General features: G+C 49.8%; 1 protein-coding gene across 2 annotated transcripts in view; it reads left to right on the top strand.

The window, feature by feature from the left end:
* MED15 (mediator complex subunit 15) overlaps positions 1–12602 on the top strand; it is a 69438-nt gene that overhangs the window by 13748 nt on the left and 43088 nt on the right. For both annotated transcript variants that reach the window (XR_011994718.1, XM_025982654.2), the window contains exon 2: positions 10148–10235. Coding sequence is in view for 1 of the 2 variants with exons in the window: in XM_025982654.2 (XP_025838439.1) it covers positions 10148–10235 (88 nt within the window). In the remaining variant the exon portion in view is untranslated. The remainder of the gene's footprint in view (positions 1–10147; positions 10236–12602) is intronic.

Here is a 12602-nt window from a genome sequence, read left to right as displayed (position 1 = left end):
GTGTGACAGCCAAGATGGCCTCCCATTGGGGCACTCTTGGGAGTAAGCCTCCTCCAGGGTCCTCTGAATAGCCATCCCACATGCTTGACATGAGCATTTTATTTACTATCTTGTTAAAAGTTACATTGTGGCCTTTCCCAAACATTCACAGAAATAGAGATAGAAGAATGGTCTCTCAGGTACTTTGAGAGTTAGCAACTTATGGCCCGTTTCACCCATCCGTCTCCACCCCCTCCTGGACTGTTTTCAATCACATTCCAGACACCATATGATTTCAACTGCCAGACCTTGAGTGCAGATCTCTAGAAGATAGGGCTTTTCTCTCCCCCAGATATCACAAAGTCATATGAGATAAGCATTTTAATAAATTCTTTGGGTTGGCAGAGAGCGTCTTCCCTGTGTGGTTGCCTGCCGGTGAGTGGGATGTGCTGGGGGCTGGAATTGGGGGAGCTGGCATTGTCCCAGGCCTGGAGCCCAAAGGCCAGCACCTGAACAGGAGTCCCAAGGCCTCTGCAGCTCTTGCAGCTCTCCCGGTCCTGTGGGGAGCAGACCGGCAGATTGCAGTAGATGACAAAGCTCCTGTAGTCTTCTCAACAAGCTCAAATAACAACGTGTCCTTTTAAGGGCAACAGTATTCTCTTTAATAGTTCTTCCATTGATCTAGTTTGTTGGGGATTGAGAAATCTTAAGAGTAGGATTTGGAGAGCTTGATCAAACCAAGAGGAATGTGAAAAGAAACTGCTTTCAGTCTCTTGTGTTTGTGTGATTAAGAAATTTCTTTCCACAAGACTAAAATACTCTTTCCTACATGTAGGTGGCTGGTTAAATTCTGAAATACTTATTTTTATCTGGTTAGAAAACACTTTCTATTTCTTCAAAAAGTCAGAGAACCAGAATGCAGAAGGGTGCCGGCCAAGACAAGGAAGCACTTGCAGTCTGGGATACAGTTTGGCCAACATGCTAACGGCTACCTGTGATGTCAAGAAGGCCAGGTGTTTGCACTGGTTACTGCTGGGGATTGAGCAATTGATGTCTAGTCATTTCCTGCCTCTGAGCTGAAAGTACCTGGGGTCCTGGGGCAGTAAATCGCCACTGCTAACTGCACAACCAAGAGGAGGGGAGGCTCAGGAGGCTGCTCTGGAGCTTTCTAAGGACTCGGTGAAGCTCGGAAGACCCACGAACAGTCCTTCACTGGTGGGGGACAGGGAATGGGCTTTTCCAGCTGGATGGGAGGATGTGGGGGTTGCCTGAGTCTGGAATTTTTTTTTTTTTTTTTTTAAGTAATCTCTATGTCTCACATGGGGTTTGAACTCATGACCCTGAGATCAAGTCTTGATGCTCTACCACTGAGCCAGGCAGGCACTGCTAGGAGACTTTCATTAACAGTTGGAGTTCACTGAGTATTTCTCCATGGCAGAGTCTGTAGCACACTTTTCATGTGCATTTTTCATTTAATTTTAATTTTAATTTTTAAAGATTATTTTTTACTTATTTGAGAGAGACCATGCACAAGCAAGGGAGCAGCAGAGGGAGAAGGAGAAGCAGGCCTTCTGCTGAGTGGGGAGCCCGATGCTGGCTCAATCCAGGACTTTAGATCATGACCCAATCCGAAGGCAGACGCTTAATTGCCTGAGCTATCCAGGCACCCCATCATTTAACTTTTAATTCTTATTTTATTAAAGTAATGCATGCACATGAATTTTAAAAGTCAAGGAATGGTAAAAAACAAACAACAAACAAAAGAACCCAACAAACCAGGCCTCCAGGGTGGCTTAGGGGGTTAAGTATCCGATTCTTGGTTTCTGCTCAGATCATGATCTCAGGGTCATGGGATCGAGCCCCATGTCAAGAGCCCTGCATCAGGCTTTGTGCTCAGTGGGGAGTCTGCTTGGCATTCTCTTCCCCTCCCTCTGTACCTCCCCCAGCTTTCTCTCTCAAATAAATAAAATCTTCAAAAACAGAACAAAAAACTCTGCAAGAAACCATGATGGGCCCCCTCTCACTGAGAACTCCCCTGTGACTCCACTCTTTCTTCTGGCATGTGCCTGGGATTCTGAGTAATGTGCACATGCTGCGGTCTTGGGGCGTCACATTTATGAGTTTCATGAATTATGTATTGACTTTCTCTGTAGCTCCCTTTACACAGCCATTATCTCTGCTGCTCCCTTGTTCTACCAGTATGTTACCTCCTGGGCAACTCTGTAAGGAATACTTATGTTTTATGCCTGCACAGATGATACTCTGCAGACAACCATTGTAGCATACTGTGACAAGTTTTTGGTTTTTAGTTTTTCTGGAGAATAAAATAGTCTTCTTAAAAATGTGCCCAGTTTTCTGTGTACCCATGGCTGACTCTTCCCATACCTTCCTGTCACCTCTCAGTATAGTTATCCCCGCGCTAAGCACTGCCAGGCTCTGCTCCAGCTTTTTCCCTGGACTTCTGGAACTCTTGGGGCACAGGCAAGAGGCAGTGCTAGTCTCTCAAGTTGCACGGCTCCAGTGCTAGGTTTCTTGTTTTCTTTATCCTGTAGTGTGGTTTTTATGGGTTTTTTTGTTTGTGTTTTTTTTTTGGTTTGGTTTGGTTTGGTTACTCCTTCATTCCACTGGCTTCTAGAGAAAGAACTCCATTTCTGGAGACCATGTCCATTTGGATGTACATGGGCTTCTAGGTGGGAAGTACTTTCTTGAGGACGGAGAAGTGCATCCTGCAGCTTTCTTGTTTCTGGTGGTGCTGCTGTGCGGGCCCAGCACTTCTCCCAGCGAGCTTCAGGGCCATGTGCCTCACTCCCAGAATTCCTGTTGAGTACTTCAGGGAAAGTTTCTTCAAGTCATATCACAGGGAGCCACATTTCCTCTGCTCTCTGTTCTCCCTCTGTCCCCTGCGTCTGAATGTTGGCCCCTCGATCTCCTCCTCTAATTTTTCCTTTATCTCCTGTATCCATCTCTTTGTCTTTTTGCTGTACCCTCTGGGAGATTTCTTCAATTTTATCTCTGACCTTTCATTGCTGACATGCTTACATGCTTTTATTTCTAAGAACTCTTTGCTTTTCTCTCTCTCTCTCTCTTTTTTTGGTACTCTGATTTCCTGTTTAGTGGATGCAATGTCTTATCTCCTTGGAAAATAAAGATAGGTTTTTGACGTTTTTTTCTTGTGGGGTCTTCACCATGTGAGGGTGTCTGGGAGCCCTTGGTTGGTGGCTCACTCTAAGAGAAGGCCATGGGGAAGATAGGTGGACGCTCTGAGCATGAGGGGCATGCCCACTGCCAGCTTCCCCGGAGGTTCATTTAGCTTCAGGTTCTGGGTCTTTCCACCAGAACATGGTCTTCCAAACACTGGGCTGTAGGGTGAAGGCCTGGGTACCACACTGGAGGAGGCCACAGGTGGGCAGAGGAGCAGGCGGATGGGCCTCAGCATTTAGTTGGATCTACACACTCAGAGGCCACACCGTCTGCTTCCTTCATTATCCTCCCTGTGCCTTCTCAGCTGGCTGGGTTGACCCCTTCCCAGTCCAGTGATTCTCCATTTTACGCTTTTCCAGAGAATAAATCTCCGATGTCTACTAGTGTGGAAGTGGTTACCCAGCAGTTTGAAGTGGAGGAGGACTTTCACTTAGGAACCTTTCCATTTACCCTTGGTCCCTAAGTGCCTGCAACACCCCGTCCAGAGCCTTGCGGAGATCTGGGGCTATCACTGACTTGGCTCCCAGCTCTCCTCGCCGTCCCTTACTTAGGACTTTGCTTTCTTGGTCAGCTTGCTGTGTCTCACCACTGGGCCATCAGCTTTCCAGATTCTAAAATCCTGTTGTTGGAGCCATCACTCCTGTCCTTCCTGGCTTTGTGAGTTTGTGTTAAAGAAAAACAAAATCCCCCCTTTTCCGTAGCTTTAGTGGGGTTTTGCGATGGAACAAAATTAGACATGCAGATTCAGTTTCTTATGCCAGCCTGGAGGTTCATATCTCATTTAATTTTATTTTTAAATGAAATTGTTATAGGGAACATATTTATTTAGACTGTGGCTTAAGCTAGCTTAATTTAAGTCAAAGCTGTGTTTCCTGCTCAGGGGCAGTGTAGTGATTTGTTTTCCTTCTGGTCTGTCTGCATTTCCTGGCCCTTCTCGGGGCAGGCTCACAGGATTCCTTGACTGTAGGGCAGGGCAGAAGCTTCGGGATGAGCCCTAACCATGTGCAGTGCTTGGACCCAGCTGTCATTCAGAGAGGGTGAAACAGTGTTCTCTTGTCCTGGCCTGCACTGTGCCGCAAGTCCTGGAGGCTACCCCCAAATGTACAGGGTCATTGCATAGGAATGGCGCTGCCCCGAGTACCTGATAGGGAAGCAGGGGTGCCAGAGCTTTGCTGCTCGGACCTCAGCAATGGTCTTGAGCTGCCAAGGGCCTGGAGTATCAGGGGCACTTTTTCCTTATCTCTGGTATATAGATGGTTGGTAAAAATGTGGTGGGAATCTTTTTCAACTTAGCAAGATCTTTTTCCCTATGTGGTATCTACTTTTGATGGTGTGCTGAGGAAGGCTTTCATTATGTAACTCTTCTCCTGTTGTTGTCTGCTACTTTTATGACTGGGGCTTTTCCACATACAGGGTGAAGGGTCACCCATGCAAGCTGCAAGGTCCTGTCCCAGGTGGCTGAACAGACTCTGCACACACAGGTGCCACTTCATCTGGAGGCTTCTCTTATAGGGTGGGGGTGAGGCGGGGCTGGCAAAACTCCTGCCCCATGAAAGGTCAGTTGGCTAATGGGTGTGTGGTTCTCAAATGAGGAGGTGCTTCTCTGGGCAAAACAAAAACCTCACACAGATGGATGGGCCTCCTGTCTACCTGAAGCTAGGAGGGTGAGTCTGACAGAGAGGAAAGAACCTTCCTGCTTTAGGCAGCAGCAGGAGAGCAGACGGAACTCACTGTCTGCGAATGCGAGCACATGGATAGCACTGGAAAAGGAGGCTGAGCCTGGAGAAGGGGCGGTGGTAAGGAGGGTGCTGTCAGGAAAGGTGGGAAGGTCCCTGGCTGTGAACCAGTGTCCTCTGGAAGGGAGAGCGAGGGGAGGGTCAGCAGGGAAGGCTGCTGAATGCTGCTCATCAGCATACCTGTGCTGTGCTGGAAAGGACAGGCCTTTCCTGAGAAGTGTGTAGCCCCCTGGGGCTGCAGAGCTGGGCACCCTGGGGGCACGCTTCCAGGTGGCTCAGCCTCAAGGGGACAGCAGCTCTGCCTGAGGGAGCTGCACGCAGTCACTGCTGTCATCTGCTAGGAAGGGGGCGACACCAGCGTCATTGAACATTGGAGGTATTTTGGGATGCAATCTTCCTGCGCAGTTAGGCAGACTGTTCTCTGATTTCTGTAACACACCCTAGTGCTTCCTGTGTGCCAAGTGCCTGACGTCATTAACTACTATGATCCTCAGACCAGCCCCATGAGGTGAGGACGCATAGGACCCATGAGGTGATGCCTTAATCAGGGTCGCTGGCTTGGGAGTGGAGTGGCAAGGGGCAGGCTGGAATGTTAGCACACCTGGAACTTACATCCATGTCCACCTTCCCAGGACACACCGTTTGCTAGTTTTTTGGCTTTATCCTTCACTGATTCAGATTACAAAGACTAGGAACCAGCTCCAGTTGGCAAATTAAGTTTCCTAATTTGGTGACAGGGAAGAGGTGAACCAGCAGAGCATGCCGGATAGTAGGCAGGCACTGTGCAGGCTGTGCCAAGGCTGGGCCTGTCCTCACACCCTGGGCTCTTCTGTGCACCTCCCTTCATCCTGCCACAGCCCTTTGAAGAGAGCTCCTTCATAAAGAGCATGTGTGTGGGGGATGGAGCGCCTTTCCCAAGACCCAGAGCTGGCGAGTGTCCAGGTCGGAATTTGAGCCCTGGTCTGTGTGAGGTCTGTGTGATTCCAGAGCCCAGCCTCTTCTTCTGTCTACTTCCTGCAGGTCCAGTGCTCAGCACTTCCCGCCCATTCTGGCACATACCTTTCCCATCACCCTGGCCTCTGCTGCCTGGATGTGCTCGTTCAAGGCTCAGTTTCCCCTGTACCTGCCACATGGATTCTCGGTTCTGCACGTCATGTCCCATCAAAATGCATGGCATTACCACTTCTTGTGTTAAAAATAGCCACTTATTTGTCTGGTGCTGATTACCGCCTCCTGCGTATCAGTCCCTGCTCTCAAGGCATTCATAGGACAGCAGGGCCGACCAACTGGGAGCCAGCAGTTCCCATAGGAGGTGCCACGGGTGTGACCTGTAAGTCTGCTTACAGTTTCTGTGAGGCAGAAGGTGAGGAGCCCAGTTGGAGGGCCCACCGGACAGGCTGGTGGGATGGTTGGGCATCAACACGCTTGGCAGTAAGCCCCTAGGAGGGTGATGAGGGAGTGGGCTTCACAGCCGCCTGCCTTGCTGGTGAGGAGCGAGGCCCTTGAGGCAGGTGGGGACATAACCTGCGCCACTTCGCACTCCCACGGGTAGTCACATGGCTTGGGACACTACAAGTGGTAGGGGTGGGACCTGGAGACAGAGGCCCATCAGGAAGGACCACCACAAATGCAGTGAGAGGTGGAGTAAGGAGTTAAACTTTAAGGAACAGAGATCAGAATTGGGAAGTAAAGAGGGGGTACCCAGGTTTCCAGTGTGGGCAATTGGTGGACACACAGCTAAGGTCACAGGCCAAGTCTAGACAGGCAGGGCCTCCTTCAGCCTCCTGGTGGTGGTTCACAGGGCCTGTGGAATGGATCTGGTCCTTCCCCAGGAGACTCCGGTCTAAACCAGATACCAGTTGAACCCTAACCAGCCCAGTGTAGCCATGGCTACCAGGAAGAAGCTGCACCAGGGGAGCTGCAGAGCCCAGCTTGAAGCAAGGGGCTGCCTGAGCCAGTGTCAGCCATCTGGCCATCTTCTCGGGGCTGGGTACACCCAGGCCATAGCCACCAGACAGGCCCCTCTGTTACGGTATTGGCGCCTCCCTGGCAGCCTCCGGTTTGGGGGCAACTGCCTTGGTATTGGAACTGTGGGAGGATAGCCAATTAGGGTCCACCCTTGTAAGCTGACCCTGGTTTTGCCCCCTGACCTCCCCTGACTGGGCAGGCTCTTGTATTCCTGGCACTGACCTCAGGCTTACTTGTGTGTGGGCGGAGCTCACTAGGACTTGCTGGTTCTTCTAAGTTGTTTCCCTGAAGCTGTAACCATCACCCTGTCCTCTTGTGTGCTAGTTTACCTTTGTTTAGTAATGGTTGCTGGAAGGGTCTTGTTTTCTGGAGACAAAGGCTGAGGAGTGGCCATCCAGGTCCAGCTGCTCCTGTAGGCATCCTGGGGACAGAACAGAGGGGGTTGGGAAAGCAGCGGCTCCTGCATCTGTGCAGGGGCTGCCTGAATGTGGGGCTGGGACCCACGACAGGCTCATGCAGTGGGCATGCTGATCCTTGGTACAGAGGGAGGGAGGGCCACCATCCCTAAGCACTGATGAGAGAAGCTGTTTCCTGTGCAGTTAGAACCAGTTAATGGATGGCGCTGCTGACAAGATGCTGAGCCGGCTAAAAAGGAAAGACGGGGCCTCCTTCGGGGAAAATGTTGGATGGTAACAGAGAGCAGAACTGCCTGGTTTCTTTTTTGCCTCATCTTCTATTTGGTGGAGCATGATCTGCAGACTGGAAGCAGGAGCAAAAAACATTTTTTAAGCTATGACTTGCAGAACTGAAAACAGTGCCCAGGGCGCCTGTTCATTCTTCAGCCAACAAACATGCAGGGCCTGTTGGGGCAGGCGTTGTGTGCGGCAGTGGAAGAGACCCGTATGTGACACGGGCACGGCACTGCCTTGCAGGGCCCTGGCACCGGCTGGAGAGCAGCCTACCTCCTTGTCTCCATAGCTGCGCAACTCCTTCGGGGACATTTATCCCAGTTCCGTTGCCTCGTGTGAAGGTGTGCATTTTGCCTGGTCAAGACAGGCCAGTTTCTGGCCTCCTGTGTGGACAGGGTTCCTCAGGCTCTTTCAGTCACCTAGCAGCCAGTGCCGCCACTGTCCGTGTCATCTGTGATGTTGCTGGCCCAGGACAGGGCAGGGCCCCTCCTCCAGCACATCCTGGGGCATCTGGTTTCTTTGGCCAGGCAAGGTCCCCCCCACCTCAAAGCTATTAAAGCTCGTGTCTGTGTCTCGTCTTTGGGGTTGTGCCAGGTGTCTTTGCTTCGGTCAGGGTTCGCGGGGGCCTGTGGGGCCTGCGAGTCCGCTGACTCCATCACAGTGGCCAGCCACACAGTGGCCAGCCGGCAGCTTGGGGAAGACTGCTTTTAGCCAGCAGGAGCCTGCCTAAGCCCTCAGGGATTGCTCACCTTGGGCACAGGGCCCATCTGCATAACTGAGTCCTTTCTCAGAGCCCTCAGCCCCCCCTCTGTCCTTTTGTGCTTCACATCTTGGCTCCTGGTTCTTCCCTCGACTCATGACCTTTCCACTTCCCCTCAGCCTCCATCACGTCCCCCTGGCCAGCAGTTGCCCTCTTGGCCGTGTCCACTGTTCTTTCCTCCATTGGTCTGCCGCTCTGTGGCCCTCAGCCCTGGCAAGCCTCCATGGCAGGTTTGCCTCACACTGCTCTTGGGAGGTGGGCCAGGGACAGGTATGGCCTGGGGGGGCACAGGTGAGGTACCCTTCTGAAAGCAGGTGGGCTCAGTCACTTTTTTTACTGGAAACGCTCAGTGACTTAGAGCCTAACCAGGTGACAACTCTCGATCTCTGTGTGTGGACGCCTGCCTCACGCTGCTTAGGTCCTCCAGGCTTGCCTGCCTTGCTTCCCACGAGTTGGATCCCAAGTTGTCCTCCTGCATTGTTCCATTTGTCCCGCTCTTATGGCCCAGGTCACACTGCCCCTCCTGCCTGTGTCTGGTCCCTCCTGGCTGCCTTGCCAACAGGAACTTGTTGCTGCTGCTTTGCCTCGGTGCAGCTTGGGGAAGCAGACGGGTAGACGCTGCTCTCATGTGTTTAATGAGTTATCCAGCAATGTGGTGGGTCAGCATCATTTTATGCCTCTTTACACATTGATAGAGATTTGTTCAAGCTTTAGCACCTAGCTTCCATTCTGGACTTTTTTAAGGATCACAAACACGATCATGCAGCCCCATGTGCACATTCTTTAAGTACCCTGGGGTTGGTTGGTTCATTTGTTTGGAGTGGTCAGAAGGCTGTCTAGCACCAGCTGGACCCAAGCCTGACATGTCCCTTTTTAACAGACGCACACATGTTCTTAGCTTTGTGTTTGGTGGGGTGTCCCCTGCCATTCACGGTGAGCTCAGGCTTGATGTGCATGGCTCCATCCTAGCAGAGCATCAGCCGGTGAAAACCTGTGATAGCCTTCTATCTCTGGTTGGACATGTTTTGGCAAATATGTTTTTTGTTTGTTTTGGTTTGGTTTTTAAGATTTTATTTAGAGAGGGTGTGGACAGGAAGAGAGAAAGTGTGAGCATCTCAAGGATATTCCATGCTGTGGGTGGAGTCCAACCTCACAGCCCTGAGACCATGACCTGAGCTGAAATCAAGAGGCAGATGGTTAACCGACTGGGCCACTCAGGTGCCTGCTGGCAAATGTGTTTTTAAGTAGTTTCCACATTTGTGGGGTTTATCTCCTTGGTCCTACTTGGAGAACCTGCACACCCCACATAAGGACCTTTGCCTTGGCAGGGACTGAGAGTTGACTTTGCATGGCCCCTTCATTTTACAGAGGAGGAGACTGGAGCCAGGGTTCCACTGTCCTTAATGCCAGAGCTGGGGGGAGGGGACCCAGGCCGCTCAGAGGGTAGGAAATAGAGGGTGCTGGCGGCTTCTCAGCCATCTGAGTACACCTGATTGTGTGCTGGTTGTGAACAACTTCTAGGGCCTGGCCCCTTTCATCCTTCGTGTGGGGGGGTAGCTGTTTTGCTTTGTGGTGTCTGCCTTTTCTGTTTCTTCCTTCTCATGGCTCTTCCTTCTTACCTTGCTCAGCTTGCCTTTTATTGCTTTGCTGAGAGTCCCTCCTTAAATGTCTCTCGTAGGCCTTAGCCAGGCTGTTGTACTGGGGGACAGTGGCTCTTCCACCCAGGGGCAGCTGCTGAGCAGGGCCTGCTGGCCAGGAACCCTGTAAGCAGACTACAGTTATGTGTCAACATCTCTTCTTCTTCTGTGTTACAGTGAGGATGCCATGAGAAAAGCCGGTGTGGCCCACAGTAAATCCAGCAAGGATATGGAGAGCCATGTGTTCCTGAAGGCCAAGACCCGGGTAAGGCCCTGGTGGTTGGAGCCCCCAGCAGAGTTCAGAGGCTTTAGGAAGGGGAGGGTGCGAGGCAGACTCTGGAAGCTCTCTGCCTGCAGAGTAGGGGTGGGGTGGCTGGTCAGTGATTGACCATGGGTGCTGTCAGCCTTACCTGTAGCATTGCTGTGGATCTTCCCACATGTCCACACTACAGTTATAGGGAGGGTACTTGGAGGGACATGTAGGATACAGGCCCAGCCTCTGACCACAACCCTATTGCCAACACCCTCCATTCATGGTCAGCTCCCAGGAATCTTGTAGTGTGCTCACAGTGGTCCCAGCTGCTCCTCTGAGTAAGAATGCTGCCCATGGGTCCCTGACATGTGGGCTCAGAAGCATTCCTGTTCTGTTGTGTTAAGTGCTAAAGGTGATGCTTGTGGAGATTGAGGCCTTGAGCTAGGACCTAGGCCTAGGGATGGCACAAGTGGAGCAGTTGGGAAGGATTTCCGCTGTGTGAGTTCTTATCCTGGGCCTGGTGCCGTGGGCTTTTCATGTGACCATCTTGTCTCATCCTTTCATTGGAGTGTTCTCCCCAGGGCAGAGCTGTTTTAGTAGAAATGAACCAGAACAGGCACAAGGAAGCCAGCAGCTTGTCTAGGGTTACCCAGCTTGTGCAAGGAGGGACTGATGCCAGGGGCTTTTGTTCTGCATCGCGCCTGCCCTGCCTCCCTTGCAAATCTGACTGTGCAGACCCTCCGCTGCACTAGATCTGCTCTGAGCACTTTGTGCCTGAGTTTGGTTTTGGGAGTTCTAGGACATCTTTGGATGTCAAGAATTAAAAGCAGATCCTATTTATGCCCCTTGATGGGATACTGGTTTGGACAAACTAATTGTCAAGACATACAGACGTCAGTTTAGGAAATGGTCTGAGTGTTTATATGAGGTGAACATTTTTCAAAACGGAAAGATAGAGATTACCAGCCAGAAAAAAGCAGTTTCCAGACCAGAAACCACCTGTATGATCTGGTCTTAGAGGTTAGAGCACACAAGTATGTATTGGTGACCACATATAAGGAAGAGCTCTGAGCACTGAGGCACAGGGGGGTCTGCACTCTGGTTATGCATAATGAACTTTGTTTTAATAACTTCACTGAGATTTATTTCATGTACAGCACAATTCACTCATTTAAAGTATACAGTTCAGAGGTCTTAAGGATATTCACAGAGTTGTACAGCCATCACCACAATCTGAATTTTAGAACATTTTCTTTTCTTTTTTTTAAAGATTTTGTTTATTTATTCATAGAGACACAGGAAGAGAGAGAGAGAGAGAGAGAGAGGCAGAGACACAGACAGAGGGAGAAGCAGGCTCCATGCAGGAAGCCTGACGTGGGACTCGATCCTGGGTCTCCAGGATCACACCCCAGGCTGCAGACGGTGCTAAACCGCTGCACCACCAGGGCTGCCCTAGAACATTTCCTTTTCTTTTCTTTTCTTTTCTTTTCTTTTCTTTTCTTTTCTTTTCTTTTCTTTTCTTTTCTTTTCTTTTCTTTTCTTTTCTTTCTTCTCTTCTCTTCTCTTCTCTTCTCTTCTCTTCTCTTTCTTTTCTTCTTTTCTTTTCTTTTCTTTTTTCTTTTCTTTTCTTTTCTTTTCTTTTCTTTCTTCCTAGAACATTTTCTAAAAGAAACTCCATACCCATTGGCTAGCACTCCCCATTTTCCCCATGGCCATACGCCACTACTTACCTGCTTTGCATTGCTATGAGTTTGCCTTTTTTGAACTTCTCATATAAATGCAGCCTTATTGTGTATGGATTCTTTCACTTAGCATAATATTTTTCAAGTTTCATCATGGACCATTTTGTAGCATGTACTTTTATTCCTTTTTATTGCTTAATAATATTCTGTTGTATGGATATACTACATTTTATTTATCTGTTCATTAGTTGATGGTCGGTTGGATTGCTTCTACTTTTTGGCCATTACCAATAATGCTGCTGTGAACATTTGTGTACAAGGGGTTGCCTGGCCGGCTCAATTGGTAGAGCATGTGACTCTTGATCTCAGGGTTGTGAATTTGAGCCCCACGCTGGGCATAGAGATTACTTAAAATCTTAAAAACAAAAACAAAAACAACATGTATGTAGAAGCTTTCCTATGGACATAAAGTTTTTGTTTCTCTTGAGTAGATATCTGGGAGTAGAATTGCAGAATCATTTGGTAGCATAACATTGCCACACCATTTTTGAAAGCAATTATGTCATTTTACATTCCCACCAACAGGGTCTGAGATTACAGTTTCTCCACATCCTTATCAACACTTGTTATTGTTTGTCTCTTTTATTTATTTATTTTTGAGATTTTATTTATTGGAGAGAGTGTGCAGGAGCAGGGG

This window comes from Vulpes vulpes, chromosome 10, assembly GCF_048418805.1.
Source record: "Vulpes vulpes isolate BD-2025 chromosome 10, VulVul3, whole genome shotgun sequence".
Taxonomy (NCBI): domain Eukaryota; kingdom Metazoa; phylum Chordata; class Mammalia; order Carnivora; family Canidae; genus Vulpes; species Vulpes vulpes.
The sequence above is the reverse complement of the archived record's forward strand: the minus strand, read 5'-3'. Positions and strand labels throughout refer to the sequence as shown.